The 20258-nt window shown below is 38.4% G+C and overlaps 1 protein-coding gene across 1 annotated transcript in view; it reads left to right on the top strand.

The window, feature by feature from the left end:
• CR2 (complement C3d receptor 2) overlaps positions 1 to 18955 on the top strand; it is a 37237-nt gene extending 18282 nt beyond the window's left edge. Inside the window, 11 exon segments of the mRNA XM_044003156.1 lie at positions 262 to 432; positions 825 to 1384; positions 1386 to 1419; positions 1422 to 1448; positions 1817 to 1977; positions 1979 to 1994; positions 10595 to 10777; positions 12675 to 12722; positions 13424 to 13499; positions 17418 to 17526; positions 18394 to 18955. Of these exon segments, the coding sequence (XP_043859091.1) occupies positions 262 to 432; positions 825 to 1384; positions 1386 to 1419; positions 1422 to 1448; positions 1817 to 1977; positions 1979 to 1994; positions 10595 to 10777; positions 12675 to 12722; positions 13424 to 13499; positions 17418 to 17511 (1370 nt within the window). The 3' untranslated portion in view covers positions 17512 to 17526; positions 18394 to 18955.
• Positions 18956 to 20258: the final 1303 nt, after the last annotated feature.

A 20258-nucleotide genomic window follows, 5' to 3' on the forward strand; every position in this document is an offset into this window, starting at 1 on the left:
CCCTTTTCACCAGCCATTCCTGTGGCCTGGTGCATGACTTGTTGGAAGGAAATGGTGCTTTGATGATTGTATGGAGTTCTCTACCATGGGTAGTCTCCGTAGAGGCCACATTGTGAAGGTCCCAGCAGCCCTAGGGAAGCAAGAGGAACTCTGGGTGGGATGAGGCCCTTTTGCTGCCTCTCCCTAGTCAGTTGGTGCCCTGTGTATTAGCCTGTTCTGTTTCTTTGTGCTGGCAACTCATGTGGGAAACTCTTTCCTCAGCATGCCAGCCCCCTCCTGAGATCCCCCATGGGCAACACACAGTCAGGAATGTGGGACTTTTGGAGCCTGGGATGTCTGTAAACTACAGTTGTGATCTTGGCTATTCACTAATAGGAGAAGAGACCATTCACTGTACTGCTGAAGGAGTCTGGAGGCCCGTTGTACCTCACTGTAAAGGTGCTTGTGGTGTTGACTTTGTTCTTTGGTTGTTTCTGACATTTCCAAGCCCAGATATTTCCTTCAGCTATAATGACAGCTGCCACTGGTCAGCACTTTGAAGGTTCTTTGACACTTTATGCTCTCCTTTGATGAGCTTAGCATCCCCAAACTTCAGCTTAGAAATGCCCTCTTTTCAACCCCAGGGCCGGTCCAAGGGATTATTGAGTAAGCCCAAGTCAGCAGAGCTCTCTAAATGCAGCAGGACCACCACATTGCCAGCTGTCAGTGTGAAAACTAGCAGTGGCCATCACTGGAACCTGGTACCCAGTCCCCACATGCAGAGAACCTTTCACTTGTCAGCAGCCCCTGATTTCACGGGGTGCAATCCTCTAGTGTTTCTGGAGCCATTGCATTACAACAATTTGGCCATCCCAAGGAATGCTTAACAGTGGAATTTTTCCTCTCTAAAGTTGTGGCTTCCCTTCACTCCTTCATTGGAAGTGCAAGAGCAGGTTGTCTCCCACCTTCCTTTAGACCTAGTCTTCACCACAGGAGCTGTCCTTGGTTTAGTGTCCAAGATTGTCACAGAATCCTGGAGTTTCCATCTCTCTTTTCTCTAGCAATCCTGTGCCCTCCTCCTCCTGTGATTGAAAATGGGAAATATATGGGCAGCTCTGGAGATTACGTTCCATACGGAACCAAAGTAATTTATGAGTGCAACGCTGACCCAGAAAGAGGTGTGAAATTCAACCTGGTTGGAGTGAGCACCATCCACTGTACAAGTGACCGAGAGGGCAATGGGATTTGGAGTGCAGCTGCCCCTCGGTGTGAGCTGTCTGCTGCTTCCATTCAGTGCCTGCCACCCAGTGTTCCAAATGGCCAGAAGATATCTGGACAGGGGCCCCCATATTTCTATAATGACAGTGTGACCTTCCAGTGTAACTTTGGCTTCACCCTGAAGGGCAAGCGGTCAGATCCGCTGTGGCGCCAATGGCACATGGATCCTGAAGCGCCAATCTGTGAAAAGGGTGAGTGAGATCTCCAAAAGACAAGCAGAAGGTTGACTTCTCTCTTTTGGGAAGATCCATTTGGGGAAAGGGGAGGTTGTTGAAATGGCCAAGGGCTTTCATGGTTCCCCTTTTCACCAGCCATTCCTGTGGCCTGGTGCATGACTTGTTGGAAGGAAATGGTGCTTTGATGATTGTATGGAGTTCTCTACCATGGGTAGTCTCCGTAGAGGCCACATTGTGAAGGTCCCAGCAGCCCTAGGGAAGCAAGAGGAACTCTGGGTGGGATGAGGCCCTTTTGCTGCCTCTCCCTAGTCAGTTGGTGCCCTGTGTATTAGCCTGTTCTGTTTCTTTGTGCTGGCAACTCATGTGGGAAACTCTTTCCTCAGCATGCCAGCCCCCTCCTGAGATCCCCCATGGGCAGCACACAGCCAGGAATGTGGGACTTTTGGAGCCTGGGATGTCTGTAAACTACAGTTGTGATCTTGGCTATTCACTAATAGGAGAAGAGACCATTCACTGTACTGCTGAAGGAGTCTGGAGGCCCGTTTGTACCTCACTGTAAAGGTGCTTGTGGTGTTGACTTTGTTCTTTGGTTGTTTCTGACATTTCCAAGCCCAGATATTTCCTTCAGCTATAATGACAGCTGCCACTGGTCAGCACTTTGAAGGTTCTTTGACACTTTATGCTCTCCTTTGATGAGCTTAGCATCCCCAAACTTCAGCATAGAAATGCCCTCTTTTCAACCCCAGGGCCGGTCCAAGGGATTATTGAGTAAGCCCAAGTCAGCAGAGCTCTCTAAATGCAGCAGGACCACCACATTGCCAGCTGTCAGTGTGAAAACTAGCAGTGGCCATCACTGGAACCTGGTACCCAGTCCCCACATGCAGAGAACCTTTCACTTGTCAGCAGCCCCTGATTTCACGGGGTGCAATCCTCTAGTGTTTCTGGAGCCATTGCATTACAACAATTTGGCCATCCCAAGGAATGCTTAACAGTGGAATTTTTCCTCTCTAAAGTTGTGGCTTCCCTTCACTCCTTCATTGGAAGTGCAAGAGCAGGTTGTCTCCCACCTTCCTTTAGACCTAGTCTTCACCACAGGAGCTGTCCTTGGTTTAGTGTCCAAGATTGTCACAGAATCCTGGAGTTTCCATCTCTCTTTTCTCTAGCAATCCTGTGCCCTCCTCCTCCTGTGATTGAAAATGGGAAATATATGGGCAGCTCTGGAGATTACGTTCCATACGGAACCAAAGTAATTTATGAGTGCAACGCTGACCCAGAAAGAGGTGTGAAATTCAACCTGGTTGGAGTGAGCACCATCCACTGTACAAGTGACCGAGAGGGCAATGGGATTTGGAGTGCAGCTGCCCCTCGGTGTGAGCTGTCTGCTGCTTCCATTCAGTGCCTGCCACCCAGTGTTCCAAATGGCCAGAAGATATCTGGACAGGGGCCCCCATATTTCTATAATGACAGTGTGACCTTCCAGTGTAACTTTGGCTTCACCCTGAATGGCAGCGGTCAGATCCGCTGTGGCGCCAATGGCACATGGGATCCTGAAGCGCCAATCTGTGAAAAGGGTGAGTGAGATCTCCAAAAGACAAGCAGAAGGTTGACTTCTCTTTTGGGGGAAGATCTATTTGGGAAAAGGGGAGGTTGTTGAAATGGCCAAGGGCTTTCATGGTTCCCCTTTTCACCAGCCATTCCTGTGGCCTGGTGCATGACTTGTTGGAAGGAAATGGTGCTTTAGTGATTGTATAAAGTTCTCTACCATGGCTAATGCAATAAATGAGTGTATTCCCTGTCCCCTCTTGCTAAGAGGAATTAACTGGAACCACAGGAGTGCCATTTCAGGGCTAAAAATTAACAATATTGTATTTCTGTTACTGTGGATAATGTTTTCTTGGTTCTGCTCACTTCCCTTTGCATCAGTTCATGTAGGTCTTTCCAGGTTTTTTTCTGAGATCATCCTGCTCATCATTTCTTATAACATAATAATATTCCATCATAATCATATACCACAAGTTATTCAGCCATTCTCTAGTTGATAGGGCATCCCCTAAGTTTCCAATTCTTTGCCTCCACAAAAAGTTGTCATAAATATTTTGTATAAATTGGTCATTTTCCTTTTTCTTTTTTATTTCTTTGGGATACCGATCTTGTAGTGGTATTGCTTGGTCAATTTTTATTGGTTTCACAGCCTTTTGGACATAGTTACAAATTGTATTCCAAAATGGTTGAATCAGTTCACAACTTTCCCAACAGTGCATTAGTGTCTCAATTTTCCCACACCGCACCCCCCTGGCCAACATTTATCATTGTCCTTTTCTGTCATATTAACTATCTGTTAGATGGTACCTCAGAGTTGTTTTCATTTGCATTTCTCTAATCAGTAGTGATTTAGAGCATTTCTCATATGACTTCAGATAGCTTGGATTACTTTTTCTGAAAACTGCCCCTTCATATCCTTTGGATATTTATCAGTTCGGGAATAGAATTTATTTGTCTTTATTAAATAGAAGAATGACTCAATCAGTTTTGTACTTAAGGAATTTACTTTGACAGCATTGTGTAGGGTAGACTTGAATGGTGAAAGACTAGGACCTATTGCAGTAATCTAGGTGAGAGGTGATAAGGACCTGTGTAGCTCTGTGATTAGAGAACGGATCACATGGAAGAGATGTTGTTGAGGCTGAAACAGCAGGATTTGGCAGGTGATCATCCATGTGGCATGAGAAAAAGTTCAGAAGTCCAAGATAGGGCCCCGCTAATAAACCTGTGATACTGGATCCAGTACTGGGAATGCTTTCAACAGTAATAAGCACATTCAGAAGAAGGGGTGGTTTGAAGGGGGCGGGGGAGATAAGAAGTTTTATGTTGCACAGAATAGGCTTGAGAGGTCCTTTGGCCATTCAGTATCTATTAAGAAAAAGTAAATATAATGCATATTAGAATGCAAGAAGTTATTTTTTCTATTTTTTATTTATTTAGAATTTTATTTTTCCCCAATTACATGTACTTTTAAAACTTTGTGTTCCAAATTCTCTTCCTCCCTCCTTCCTCACCATACCCCCTTAAGAATGCAAGCAATTCAATATAAGTTATAGTAGTCATGCAAAACATTTCCATATTAGTCAGGTTGTAAAAGAAAACAGAAAAAAATTTAAGAAAAATAAACTAAAAAAATTATGCTTCATTCTGTATTTAGAAGCTATCATCTCTTTCTCTAGAGATACATTGCATTTTTCTTAAGTCCTTCATAGTTGTCTTGAATCATTGTATTGCTAAGAATAGCTAAGTCATTCACATCTGATCATCTTACAATATTGCTGTTATTTTGTACACAATACATTTCAGTTCTCATCAGCTCATGTAAGTCTTTCAATGTTTTTCTGAGAATATCCTGCTCATCATTTCTCATAGCACAATAGTGTTCCATCATAATCACATCCCACAGTTTGTTCAGCCATTCTCCAGGTGGTGGGCATCTCCTCAGTTTCAAATTCTTTGCACCAGAAAAGGGCTTCCATAAATATTTTTGTGCATATAGGTCCTTTAACTTTTTGGTTCTTATCTCTTTCTAGATACAGACCTAGTAGTGGTATTTCTAGGTCAATGAGTATGGATGGTTTTATAGTCTTTTGGCCATAGTTCCAAATTGCTCCACATAATGTTTGAATCCATTTTTAACTCCACTAACAGTGCATTAATGTCTCATTTTCCCCATATTCCCTACAATATTTGTTATTTTCCTCTGCTGTCCTAGTATCCAATCCAATAGGTATTAAGTGGTAGCCCAGAATTGTTTTGACTTGCATCTTTCTAATCAATAGTGACTTAGAGTATTTTTTCATATGACTATAGATAGCTTTGATTATTTCATCTGAAAACTCTTTATATCTTTTGATTATTTATCAATTGGGGAATGGCTCTTATTTTAATAATTTTTACTCATTTCTCTGTGTGTTTGAGAAATGAGGCCTTTGTCAAACTTGCTTCAAATTTTTTTCACAGTTACCATTGCTAACTGTTTTTCCTTCCATCCTATTCCCTCCCATATTTATTCTATTCTCTATTTCCTTTTACCCTGTCCCTCAAAAGTGTTTTGCTTCTGACTGCCCCCTCCCCCAATTTGCCCTCCCTTCTATCACCCCACCCCCCTTTATTCCCTTCCCCTCCTACTTTCCTGCAGGGTAATATAGATTACTATACTCAATTGCCTGTGATTGTTATTCTCTCTTTGAACCTATTCTGATGAGAGTGAGGGTCACCCACTCCCCAGCACATCCCCCATCTTCCCTTCCACTATAAAAACTTTTTCTTGCTTCTTTTATGTGAGATACTTTACCCCATTCCACCTATCCCTTTCCCTTTCTCCCAGTGCATTCCTCTCTCATACTTTAATTTTATTTTTAAAGATATCATATTCAACTCACACCTGTGCCCTCTGTCTAAATATACTCTATCCACTTGTCCCAATAATGAGAAATTTCTTATGAGTTTCAAGTATCATCTTCCCATGTAGGAATGTAAACAGTTTAACATTTTAATATCCCTAATGATTTCTTTTCCTGTTTACCTTTTTATGCTTCTCTAGAGTATTGTATTTGAAAGTCAGATTTTCTATTCATCTCAGGTGTTTTCATCAAGAATGTCTGAAAGTCCTCTCTTTCATTGAATTCCTATTTTTCCCCTGAAGAATTATACCCAGTTTTTTGGGTAGTTGATTCTTGGCTGTAATCCTAGTTTCTTTGGCCTCCAGAATATAATATTCTAAGCTCTTTGATCCTTTAATATAGTACCTGCTAACTTTTATGTTATCCTGACTGCGGCTCCACAATACTAGGATTGTTTCTTTCTGGTTGCTTGAAATATTTTTCCTTGACCTGGGAGTTCTGGAATTTGGTTCTAATATTCCTGGAAGTTTTCATTTCAGGATCTCTTTCAGGAGGTGATCGGCAGATTCTTTCCATTTCTATTTTACCTTCTGGTTCTACAATATCAAGGTAATTTTCCCTGACAATTTTTTGAAAGATGATGTCTAGTCTCTTTTTTGATCATGGCTTTCAGGTAGTTCAATAATTTTCATATTATCTCTCCTGGATCTATTTTTCCAAATCAGTTGTTTTTCCAATGAGATGTTTCACACTGCCTTCTCTTTTGCTTTATTGTTTCTTGATTTCTCATAAAGTCATTAGCTTCCATTTGGTCACTCCTAATTTTTAAGGAGTTATTTTCTTTAGAAAGCTTTTGTACCTCCTTTTCCATTTGGCCAGTTTGTCTTTTCAAGTCATTCTTTTCCTCATTGGCTTTTTGTACCTCTTTTACTATTTAGCCTAGTCTGGTTTTAAGATGTTATTTTCTTCAGTATTTTTTGCATCTCTTTTAACAAACTGTTGATTTTTTCATGATTTTCTTGCATCATTCTCATTTTTCTTTCTTTTTATCCTCTATTTTACCTCTCTTACTGTATTTTCAAAGTCCTTTTTGAGTGTTTCTATGGCCTGAGACCAATTCATATTTTTATTGGAAGCTTTGGATGTAGGAGATTTTACTTTGTTATCTTCTGAGGGTATATTTTGATCTTCCTTGTCATCATAGAAACTGTCTGTGGTCAGTATTTTTTTTCTGTTTGCTCATTTTCCCAGCCTATTTCTTTTGACTCTTTATGTTAAAGTAGGGCACTATTTCCAGGGTGGAGGGCACACTATCCCAAGTTTCAGGGGTTTGGGGCAGCTGTTTTCAAAGCTACTTCTAGGAATTTGTAAGTTTTTAGTTCTTCCAAGTTGGTATGATCTAAGGAGAGGTATGTTTACTACTCTCCTGACCTGTGCTGTAGTCTGTGAGAGACCACAAGCACTCTTTTCTTCCCTAGAAATGTGACAAAGGTCCCTGATCCACTGTGGCTGCCAGCTCTGGTGTGCTAGTGCTCCTCCCTACCCTGGGACCATCCAGGACTGCAACTCAGATCTGAGTATTGGCAAAGCAACAGAGTCCTGCCTCAGTGCTGACAAAGAGATCCCTGTAATCTCCTTCTGGCCAACTGTTCAACCTCCTTACCATCTGTGGGTTGAGTTCCAGAAGCAGTTGCTGCTGCTGCTGATTCAGAGGTTCCCACGGCCTGCTCCTGGTTTACTGTGGTTGTGGCTGGGTCTGTGCTGGGGTTGGGACTGTGGTGGGCTGTGCTCCACTCTTATCCACCCCCCAAACACAAATACACACACACACTCACACACACATACACACCTGTACAGCAGACCTTTCCTGCCAACCTTCTAAGTTGTCTTTGGCTGGAAAATTATTTCACCCTGTCTTTTTGTGGGTTCTGATGTTCCAGGAATTGTCATATAGTATTATTTGAAGGTATTTGGAGGGATATTGGGAAGAGCTCAGGCAAGTCACTGACTTTGTCATCTTGGCTCTTCCCCCCCCCCAAGAAGTTATTTTTAAAAGTATAAAGATGAGGCCTAGATTAGACAATTAAACAATAAGATGGATTTCAAACTGGTTGGATGACAGAATTCAATGAATAATTTGTTGCTGCTTCAGTGTAAACATGGTAGAAAATCTTTAGAGGAATACCCAAGAATTTGTGCTTGATCCTATACTGTTTAGCCTGTCTATCAATGACTTTGATAAAGGCATAAATTGTATGCTCATCAGATTTGTAGATGATACAAAGCTGGGATGGATAGTTATCATAGCAAGTGACAGAGTGAGGAATCAAAAAAATGTAGGTACGGTAGAGCATTGGACTGAATCTAATAAAATGCAATTCCAATAGGGATAAATGTGAATTCTTGTACTTGGGCACAAAAAAATAACTTCACAAAAATAAGCAGTGGCAAGCAAGGTTAGATAGCAGTTCTGACATGAATATTGGGGTTTTAGTGAACTGCAAGTCCAGTGTCACCAATGTGATGCAGTAGCTTAAAAAACCTAATGTAATCTTGGTGTATGTAAAGAGGGGAATAGCTTCCAGGAATAGGGAGATAATAGTATCACTAACTCTGTCCTCATCAGACCTCATCTGGAGTATTGTGTTCAATTTTGGAGATCATGGTTTAAAAAGGACATTGAGAAGCTAGAAAGTATCCAGAGGAAACCATCCAGGATGGTGAAGGGCCTAGAGTTCATGTCATATGAGGATTGTTTGAAGGAAATGGATTTGTTTAGCTTAGAGAAGACTATGGGGAAGAAGCAGGAATGTGATAGCTGTCATCAAGTATTTGAAGAGTTGCCATTTTGGGGAGAGATTAGATTTATTTATTAGCCTCCAAAATTTTGGAAAACCAACATAATTGGATGGAAGTCACAAAGAGATCAATTTAGGTCTGATGTCAGGATAAACTTTTATTTTTTTTTATTTTATTTTTAATTTTTTTCCAATTACATGTAAATATATTTTTTGAGTTTCAGTTTTTCCCCACTCTCCCTTCCTTCCCACCTCCCAAGGCCAGCAAGTAATCTGATATAGGTTATACATTTCAATCATGTTAAACATATTTCCATGTTAGTTATGTTGTAGGAGCAGGATCAGAACAAAAAGAAAAAAATGCAAGAAAGAATAAACAAGAACAATAACAAAAAAAGCAACAATAAAAATGAAAATAGTATGCTTCAATTTGCATTCAGATTCCACAGTTCTTTGTCTGGATATAGAGGGGAATTTTCCACCATAAGTCTTGTGGCATTGTCTTGTATTGCTGAGAAGAGTCAAGTCTATCACAGTTGATCATACCACAGTGTTGTTGATACTGTGTACAATGTTCTCTTGGTTCTGCTCATTTCACTCAGCATCAGTTCATGTAAGTGTTTCCAGGTTTTTCTGAAATCCACTGATAAACTTTTTAACAATTAAAGCTGTCCAAAAGGAGAATGGGTATGATGGGTTCCCCCTCCCCTTTGAAGTCTTCCACCAGTCTGGATGGCCCCTTCTCAAGTGCATTATAGTTGGTTGGTTGTTGTCCGTTTTCAAAGAGGACCAAAATGACATCATTATATTGGAATCGAGGTACAGAATGTCTGACTATGACTTACCAGACCAGTGTGAGCTCAGAATCCTCTACCACAGGTGGGGCACAAATAGTACATGTGAACATTTGGAGTGGAGATGGCTCTAAAGTTGGACATCTCACATTTCTTTTGAGCTACTGCTATTCTTCTTTGTTCATAGAGCATAGTGCTTTCTTTGATGCAGGTACACCATGCTGGGTAGTCCTTTGCCAGTGTCTCCTATGGCACACAATCAAGTCCAGAGTTCTTCAAAAAGACTTTGAGAATGCCCTTGTATCACTTCTGACCTCTGTAGGAGTGCTTGACTTGTGTGAGTTCTTCATAAAATAGTCTTTTAGGCAAACAGGTATTTGGCATTTGAACAACGTGGCCAGCCTATTGGAGTTGCACTCTTTGCAACAGAGTTTGAATGCATGGCTTTTTAGTTCAAGAAAGGACCTCAGTGTCCAGTACTTTATCTTGCCATTTGATCTTCAGAATCTCCTAAGATGATTCAAATAGAAGTGATTCAGTTATTTTCCAAGGTGCTGGCAGACTATGCAGGTTTCACAGGGATACAACAATGAAGAGAGCACAACAGTTCTATAGACCTGCAGTTTGGTAGGCAGCCTAATACCTCTTCTCTCCCACACATTCTTTTGGAGCCTCCCAAATACTGAGCCTGCTCTGGCAATTCATGCATCAACCTCTTCATCTATGTGTACATCCCTGGAAAGTATATTGCCATGGTAAATGAGCTCATTCACAGCACTGAACATTCCTCCATTTGCTGTAATCAGTGATTCCACGTATGGATGGTGTGGTGCTGGCTGGTAGAGAACCTGTATTTTCTTGGTGTTAATTGTTAGGTGAAAATTAGCTCAGACAAAAGAGAATCAATCCATAATTTAATGCATCTCAGCCTTAGAGGCTGCGCTGAGTGCACAATCAACATCATAGTAGGAACTCCTTGCTGTATAGATTGTACTAGATGGCTGGTGGTAAGTTTGCTTCCAACTCCGAAATTCTCTGATTCAGTGAAATCCAAGTAGCTTCCACAGAGACAGATAAAGAGTTAGAATTTCTAATAACATTTTAAAAAAGAAAGTAATTTGTATTTCTCTGAAGAAAGTTAGAAGATGCTTATAACCTCAATAATCTTTTCTTGATTTCAGAAGTGAACTGTAGCCTCCCAGAGTTCATAATTGGTGCCCAGAGTGTGTCAACTAAAAAAATATATAATTTTGGAGCTATCTTTACTCTGAAGTGTGATGAAGGGTATATGCTAGAAGGCAGTCCTCAGAGCCAGTGTCAGGAAGATCATAGATGGGACCCTCCTTTGGCAGTCTGTAAATCACGTAAGTATGAGAACTCCTGCCATGGCAGACTACATCTTAATGTTGGACTGTATCAGGGATTTCCTTTCTTTTGTTGAAAGATTCATCTTTTTGAAGGAGCAGTGTGAAAGTAAGCTGGTCAAGTTTCAGATAGCATTTTGGGAAGCTTCCTTTAATTATGTACGTGAGGGTTAGATTGGAATAGGTTAACAAATTATAGTATGACGCCATTAGTATCGCGTTGGGTCACCATTTGTTGGGGTTGTAAATGTGAAGAGCAAGGGTCTCAGGTCATGCATGACAGACAAAGTTTAATCACAGGATGTTCAGCATATATACAAAAACATATCAGGGGGGTGGCTAGGTGGCACAGTGGATAAAGCACCGGCCCTGGATTCAGGAGTACCTGAGTTCAAATCTGGCCTCAGACACTTAACTAGCTGTGTGACCCTGAGCAAGTCACTTAACCCCCATTGCCCCACAAAAAAAACAAAAAAAAAACATATCAGAAGGCTGGTCAGTGTATCGATGTCAGTAGAACAAACTTAAGCAATTTAACATTAGAACTTTCATAATGATGATTTTCAGGAACAGGGTATTTTTCGTTAGCATGACCGAAACACTCTGTTAGTGCATTCTATCTAATCTTGTTCTTGATAACTTGTATTTCTGTATCCTGTCCATAGTCCTGATGTCATGTTGCTGGTCTTCCAGCTAATGACACAGGGGCTGTTGCTCAAGTACAGAAAATCATACTATAATTTGTTAACCTCTTCCAATCTAACCTCCACATGTGTATGCCATGGAATTTTTAAATCTCACATATCCTTATTTTAAAATGGTAATATGTAGTACTTAATGAATGCTTATTCTTTATCGATGAAGTTTAATAGGATTTGAAAGCAGACACCAGTGAGTCCTTTCCACTACTGGCCTACTTACTGTTAAATCACTCACAACCCTCCATTTCCTAATTCTTGGCCTTTGCACTGCTGTCTCTCTCCCAACCTATACCTCTTAGCTTCCCTGGTTTCCCTCAACACTCAGCTCAGATCCCTCATCCCCAGCTGCTAGTGCTTTCCCCTCTGAGCTGACTCTCCCTCTATTCTTTATGAATCTTGGATGAACTTGGTTATCCTCATATTAACTCCTGCAGAAGACTGTGAGGTCCTTGAAGCCCTTCTTTGTATCCCTAGTCCTTAGCACAGAGTAAGTGGTTAATAAATACTTGTTAACTAACTGTAAAGGAGCATTTCTCTACTAACATAAAAAAAGAGTGCCAGGGTAGAGGAAAACGTTTTCTATCTCAGGAAGACTTTGCTTGTGATGCAAAACAAGTAACTTTGCATTTCAGAATCTGAGTTAATACTCAGTCTTTTCTTCTTTAAAAAGTGTTATTGTCCAGATCTGCAGGTAATTACATAAATCAGTTTGAGTAGGAGATGTGACACGATGGCAAATGACACAGGTTCAAATCCCACCCTTATCACTTGCTGTGTAATCTTTGGCAAGTAACCATACCTCTTTCTGGGCTTCAGTTTTCTCATTTGTAGGAGATTGGACTTGACCTCTGAGGTCCCTTCCAGCTCTAAAACCCTGATTCATGATTTTGACTCTGTGATATGCAGCCAAAAGTGATATTATTATTCTGTAGCATTGACATTCCTGAAATTGCAAGTTGAACACATTTCATTTGTCTATATCTCTATCGCGGTTTTCTTGTTGTGAAATTTTTGAATAATGTTTAAAAAATCATATGACCAAATGCATCTGTTAAAATGACCATTTTGTCAAATCTTTCCAAAAGTTCTTACATTGTTTTAATTGATGATGTTGCACTCTTTGCAACAGATGTTGTAATAATCTATTCTGAGGTTGTGCTAAACCCAGAAACTGATATTTTCATGATTTTTTTCAGTAAATTTTTCTTCCCTTCTAGGCTCCCATGTTCCTGTTGTTCTCAGTGGTAAGTTTTAACAACTAACTTTAGAAAAGTAATAGTGGCTTTTATGAGCCAATATCTGGAATCAACTCTGTCCCTCTTTTTTCTACCTAAATATCATTTTATCATTTTGAAACATTATATAAAAGTAATACTCTTTAGAGTTACAATTCAGATCGTTATACACCTGAAGAAAAACTACAAAGAAATCTCTGGCTTTTGATGTTAGAAAAGTTTGCTTTATGTTAATGTAGTCCTGTTCAGATGATTCTGTCTAACTGATAGTATTAGTCTACCTGAAACAACCTGTGGCTAGAAGAGATAGAAGACTTGTTAGTACAAAAATTCATTCATATATGTGTTATAAGGAGAAAAAGATTGATTCTGGTTCCCAGTCTAGCTTTAATTATTTGACTAGAATATTGCTGCTGAAACAAGATATTAAGTTATAAAGTTATTTGTACTCGTGTATCCCCTCCACAAGTGGATATTCCTTAACTTCAGCCATTCGATTGAACATGTTTGATCATTAGATTTTTGCATTCAAAGTTTAATCTTGAATCCTGTAGAGGGTATATATTAGTACAGCCTCTTAATAAATACATGTATGTTAATATGAAAGAATTCAACTATGGCTCAAAAGGAATTGCTAATAAGTCATACAAGTTAAGAAACCTGTTCGTCACATTTTTCCTGGTATTTAATGTTCCTATTTTTCTGCCTAGGCATTCTTTTGGGTACAATACTTCTTATTCTGTTTGTTGGTATCACATTGGCAATAATATCAAAACACAAAGAAGGGTAAGTTCAATTAAATTGTCTTATAAAATATATAAAACTCTATATGCTTCTGAGAAACTAAGATCAATAAGAGAGATCATTAGGATAAATGCTTAGCTTATTGGTGACTAAGGTATAAAGGGACATACACTGGGTTCTCATGTGAAAGTGGAAGATTTTCTAGGAAAATAACATTTATCATGTAAATAAGTATATTGGGTGATAGAATAATTTCATGTCTTTCAATTTTTTCAAAATGTTTGTCACTCATAGGCATCTCAAACTCCCTTTGTCCCAAACAGAACTCATTATCTTTTCTCTCAAAATCCCATCTTTTCTGGACTTTGTGGAACCAGATTACCCAGGTTCCACAGCTTTAATGAAGGGTCCACTTTCATGTTGCCTGTGCAAAGTTACAGCACCAGGAAATGTGATATAAGAAACAGCCAGAAGGCTGGTTTAGATGGACTGAAAGAGAGGAATGTAAAGGGGAGGAATGTGTGATCAGGCTGGAAAAGTTGGCAAACTTTAGAAACCAAAGAGAAGAGTATTTGGGCTTAGAAGAAAGAGGAAGCCACAGAGAGATTCTATCACAGTAAAAACATGACACAAATACATAGCTAAAATAAAAACAAACTAAATATAAGGCAGCTTTGGAAGGAGGAACATCAGCAGCTGGGAAAGAGGATCACAAAAGGTTTCATGCAGAAGGTGATATTTGCATTAAGTTTTGAAGAAAGAGCCTCTGCTCCATTTCACCTCTGACCCCTACCCTCCAGTTAAACAGTCATGATCTTATTTTAACCTTTCTCACTTCTATCCTGGACCACTGCAATAGTTTTCTAATTGTTCTCTAGCATGCTAATTCCTCCCCTTCGTTCTCCATCCAAATGTTACAGTGATTTTCTTCTTCAAGTTCAGGTTTGATCCTTTCACTCTTTCTGCTTATGTCTCAAGCAACTCCCTAGGACTGAACTCTTAAGTCAGAAATGGACTCTGTTGGTGTAGGGGATCCACACTGACAAAATCAGAGGTTTTTTCATATATTTATATATGAAGCTTATACATGAACTCAACTCCATCTTCTAGTATTTCTTGTTCAGCTGATATTTTTAATCTACAAGGTATTTTGATAATTATCATTCTTTAATCCTTTTTTAAAAGTCTGAAAAGTCAAGTCTCCTCATAGTTACCTTTTTTTCTTTTCAATGTACTGCTTTCTGAAGTCTATCCTAGTTAAGTTTGGAGAGTATCATCACCAGGAGACTGGGCAGGTGCCAATGAATTCTTTGGCCATGGCAACCCATGAAACAAAGAAAAACACAAAGTCCAGAGCAGCCCCTTATACTTGTGTAAGGATGACTGTAAAGTACACTAAGGATCACAGTTTTCAGACTGGCTATAAATATACATCAGTCTACTGGTTTGTACTCTTTTTTTTTTTTGGTAAGGCAATTGGGGTTAAGTGACTTGCCCAGAGTCACACAGCTAGTAAGTGTTAAGTGTCTGAGGTCGGATTTGAACTCAGGTCCTCCTGAATCCAGGGCCGGTGCTCTATCCACTACACCACCTAGCTGCCCCTGGTTTGTACTCTTAATATGAGATTCCAGTCTAGTGACCAGCGAGGAGACACACCAGAAGGGGAACCAAATCATGTCAATCTTTTTTTTGGGGGGGGCAGGGCAATGAGAGTTAAGTGACTTGCTCAGGGTCACACAGCTAGTAAGTGTCAATTGTCTCAATTCAGATTTGAACTCAGGTCTTCTTGAATCCAGGGCCAGTACTTTATCCACTGTGCTACCTAGCTGCCCAAATCATATCAATCTTGAGAAATGAAACCAGAAAATGAAAAATAAGTAGCAGTTAAATGGAGGGCTGGCTCACAGATTTTCACTGATGTGGCTTTAAATAAGTGAACTAATAGAATTTATTTTATTATGTATCCAAAGGCAAAAAGAAACATAATTTGATTGGAAATGTGTCATCTTATAATATCCATACTGCGAAAAGAGTATCATGAAATTAATTGTAGCTAATATTTCACTGAGGATGAAGTAGAGAAATGCTACAAAGAACTCAACGGAACCTTTCAAATTTAATCAGCCTGTACTTTGATACTTGGTGGCAGCAATAAAAAGATGGACATAGGGAAGGACAATGAAAAAATGTTTCTGTAATGTTGTTTGGTGTTAGCCATATTTAGTGTTGGACTCCACTTGAAGAACATTAGTCATGATATAATTGTGAACATTCTGGATGGTTTTTAAGTCTTTGCTACATCATCTTTTTAGAAATAAATGTGCAATACATGATCACCAAGCCACTCATGGTTTGTATTTTTGCTGCTTTTTGGAAACAGGATAAAACGTACTTGTCAGTTTCATTTATTTTCTCTTCGAGGAGAACCCTATGAACCATCATCTTTGCTTGTGATGTTTTGAATAATATGTTATAATTCATTTTGTGCTTATCCACTGATGCGTTATATCACTTTTTCACCTTCATTTAAATTTCCTTTATTAGCCATACTGTACAGTCATTGATGTTATTTCTTCATATTTCACTTTTTTAATCTGACCTAATGTATCTGTTTTGTGGTTTTCCCATTTGCTATATAAATCCATTTAAAGTTTTGAGGTTGAATAAGCTTGGTTTCTTTTTTACTTTTCTTTCCTATACTACCATTGTTCTAGCTTAAGGTTATATAAATCAATGTAGTTTTTGTAGTAACATCCATTATATATTTATAAACAAAATCTACACTATTTGATCATTTGGGTGATCATCAGTTCTTAGTCTTCTCAGATACTGACTCATCTTCCATATCGTGCTCCCTAACTATGAATGTTCTACCTGATTCTACCCTTGATCCTCTTCTTTACTCCTTCTACACTCTTGGTAATCTGGTTTGCTCCCTTGGGTTTATGAACATCACACACACTCACTCACTCACTCGCTCCAAACCGGATATCCCAGAGACATCGCAAACTCAACATGTCCAAAACTACATTCAGGGTCATTACCATTTACCTTCTCCCACTCACCCCCCTCCCCTATACCTCTTCCAAATTTTCCTATTTCTGTTGAAGGCACCAGAACCATACTCAAAGCCTTTCTATCTTCTTAGGACCCTCTAGAGTTTTTATTCTCCTCTCATAGTCTTAGAAAAGCTAGGGACACCTCCATGCTACAATAAGTCCATTGGAGTAGGACTCAAGTAGAATATGTAGACCTCTTGAACCTAGATCTTTAAAGATATCTATATATATATATAGATATAGATATAGATATACACCATAATGTTGAAAAGTGTTTTTCTTTTTTAAGTAAGAGTTTGAGGCTTATTTTCAGTAAACTGTTTTCTATAGAAACTTCTCCAATTTTATAAGGAAACTAACACAGCTCAATTTAGAGAAATCTATTCTATAATCACTTTTTAAGGAAATAGTTATATTTTTAAATTATAGGTAAGCTTGTTAGATACAAATAAGTTTTAAAGCCTCTAATGTTAAAATATAATAAAAATAAAGTAAAAGGGAGAGAGGGAAGGAAGAAAAGAAAGAAGGCCCAACTTGTGTAAAATTGTCATGCAATACCACCTGAACTGTTACATTCATTTCATGGGCTTTTGGAAAAAGTTAAAATTGTGGTGATAGTATGGTAAAATCTTCTGCTTTGAAAAACAGAACTTGGTCTTGTAAGCTTTTTAGGCCTTCCTGCATTGTATCTTTTGGATGATTTTTAACTCTGTCTAGTACTTTCCAAGTGAGTTTTGCACAAGCTACGGGGAGAATAACAAATAAAATTAGTTGGATTTTACTTAACTTGAAAATTTTAAAGAAGGAATGTAGCCAAATCTTACAAATAGTTTAGTACCTTTAGCTTCCTTTCAAAATGAAAACTTTTTAATGAAGTTTTTTCTTTTCTTCTTCTGTTTAGCAATTATTATACTAATGAAAATTGTAAAGAAGTAGCTATCCATTTAGAGGCACAAGAAACATTACATAGTGATCCTTACAGCCTTGCAACTTAACTAGAAGACTAACAGGTAGCTAACCAATTTTGAATATTTTATCAATATGTATTGATAATAAACATACTCTGAACTAGGTATAGTGATGGTTTCCACTTGAAATTTTCTCACTACAAATTAAATATTCTTAAAAAGACATAAATGTAATGGTGATTTATTTCTGACTTTCTAAATTTATAGCTTTTAATAACTACCTGCTTCATATGCTTGAATATCATCCTGCCTGTTCAGTATTTTGTATAGAGCCAGTAAACCTATAATAAATAGTTTATATACAATGTTATATATAATATATAACATATGATACATTGCATTGATATCATTAATCTATTACTAAACCACATGTGATAAAATAATTGATATATTATTATGTTAATATATAATTTTACTAATGAAGGTAAAATATTAGGATATACCTTGTTTTAAAATAATGCAACTTACCAGACCAAGATATTAATGAGGATTACATAGTAATCCCTTTACAAAATAATCATTCATTGTATAAAGAAAGATCACTACAAGTTTTACTATATTCAGAACTTAAATGGCATTTGAAATCTCTAGCAAGTATATGCTTTATATGCTCCTTTGTATGTATTTGCTCCATAAATAAAGGTATATCCATAATTTGTACACACAGACAATTGAGCATCTTAATAAGAAAGAGGCGAGCTTGGAGGAGGTTGTGATGCCAAAATGTCAGAATTTTCTTTCTAAAGAAAGGTCAAATAACTTGGAATGTAAACATCATTGTCCCCATGTTTAAATGTTTGTATGCTCCTAATCACTTATGAATAGAATGCTGTGACTGTCAACATTCAAAGTTTATGCAGTATGATGGGCCTTTATTCTGCCACATAAGAGAGAAATCTGTCATTTCAGTTGTCATCGAAATGCTGTGAAACTGGACAGTGATCTTGGAATGCAGCTTTAACTTTAATTGGAAAGAAACCACTATGCTTATGAAAGGTGCACCCACAGGACATCAGACAAAGTCTTAGAATTGATTTTACAGAGATGCATCTTTTATCAGAACTTGAAATTTCAGATGGAACAAAGCAAGGCTGCCTTATGATGATGGAAATGGAATTCCATTGCTATTTTCCTCCCAGTGACTTTAAGAAGTACTGTCCATGCCTGGTATCTTGCCAGGATGTAGCTACAAACACTTGAAGACTTCTGAAGCTTACACATTTTTCATATCAACTCTTATTAGAAGTTTCCTTTTGTTTTTTAAAAGTTGGGCTAGCTTTCAACCTGGCCATTCTCTTTGCTTTTGTTACCAGCATACTGACTGTTATTTGCACACTGGACTTGAGACATGGTTTTAATTTTTAGAGAAAGATGATGAAACCTTTTTTCTAGCTATATTTGAATTTGCTCACTTAGAAAGCAGCCTTTCTTTAAAAAATTAAATGATGTTTAAAACTTTAATTTTCAGTTATAAAGGTAACATTTTGCTTTTTTCCTCAGGTTAAGGTTAGTTCAAAATCTGCCTTATTAAGGGAAATGTCTTGACTGCTAACAAAAGGAATTTGGGAGGGAAAATATTGAAGTTCTTGATGCTCCTTTATTTATACTTCAAAATTTGTAGTTTCTTATTTTTTTAAGTGTTTAACAAATAAAAATTATTTCTTTAGAAAATTTGATGAACCTATATGGATTGTGTTTTACATGAAAATTTCTATTTACTTAAAATTCTCAATGTATAAGCCAAGAAGTAAAACTAAATGGGGAAGGTATTTTTACTGGGAAATGTTCCTGTTGATTGTGTGCAATACTAATGGGTCTAGTAATTCCTTTAGAAGGTGAAATTTACCACCATAAGTATTTTCCTAACAGTAAAGAAGAAAATCTTTCTGAATACTACTTTATTAAGAATATCCCCATGCTGGCCTACACAAGAAATTTGCTGTCCGATTCTTCGAAAATGTTAGCTACACTTGATTAAAATGTAATTGTGAAATATTTAACAAAACAAATAAGGATACAATAAAACATGGAAAGAAAGAAAGAAAGCTAAAATAGGGGCAATACCAGAAGGCTTAGAGAACCATCCTTCCAGAAGTTACTCTGTCCCACGGGATCTGCCTTCCCAGTATGCCAGTGGGCTCTTATCTCATTCAGAAGACACCTACCATAGACACCTACCTTCCTGTTTTGGCCTAGCCATTTTGCTATTAATCATACTGGCCTATCTGCATTATTCCTCTGGAATTGCTCCAGAGACACCAGTTAATTAAGTTTGGAGATTATTTTATCTGTCTGTCCCACAATGCCTTGAATTTAGTAAACAATTACTTGGTGAATGAATGAATGAACCATCCATGCAATACTGTCACTTCCATATGATCATGTTCCTTGGAAGTATGAAATACCATTAGAATTAAAAGTCTTGCCCTTTTCAACCTCTGCCTGATGACCCTGAATTCTATGTATACCAGAGCATAGGTGTATAGACTGACTTGAGGACCTTTGCAACCCCATTCATAGTTGACCATCATCAAGGTGGGTCAGACACAGAGCTGGCTTGACCCTGTTGGCCTTTCATCACATTGCCCAGTCACTGCTGCCAGATGAGGAGGGGGCAGATAACAGTTGCTGATTGTTCAGGAGTCTGAAGAAAAATGAGAGCTCCAGGACCTAGGAGACATTTGGTTACATTGCTAAGGCTGTTTCCAGGAACCTGAGATGGTATCCTGAGCCAACCTGGAAAAAATAGATATTTACACAGCTATTCTCCATCC

Source organism: Dromiciops gliroides, chromosome 4 (assembly GCF_019393635.1).
Source record: "Dromiciops gliroides isolate mDroGli1 chromosome 4, mDroGli1.pri, whole genome shotgun sequence".
Taxonomy (NCBI): Eukaryota; Metazoa; Chordata; class Mammalia; order Microbiotheria; family Microbiotheriidae; genus Dromiciops; species Dromiciops gliroides.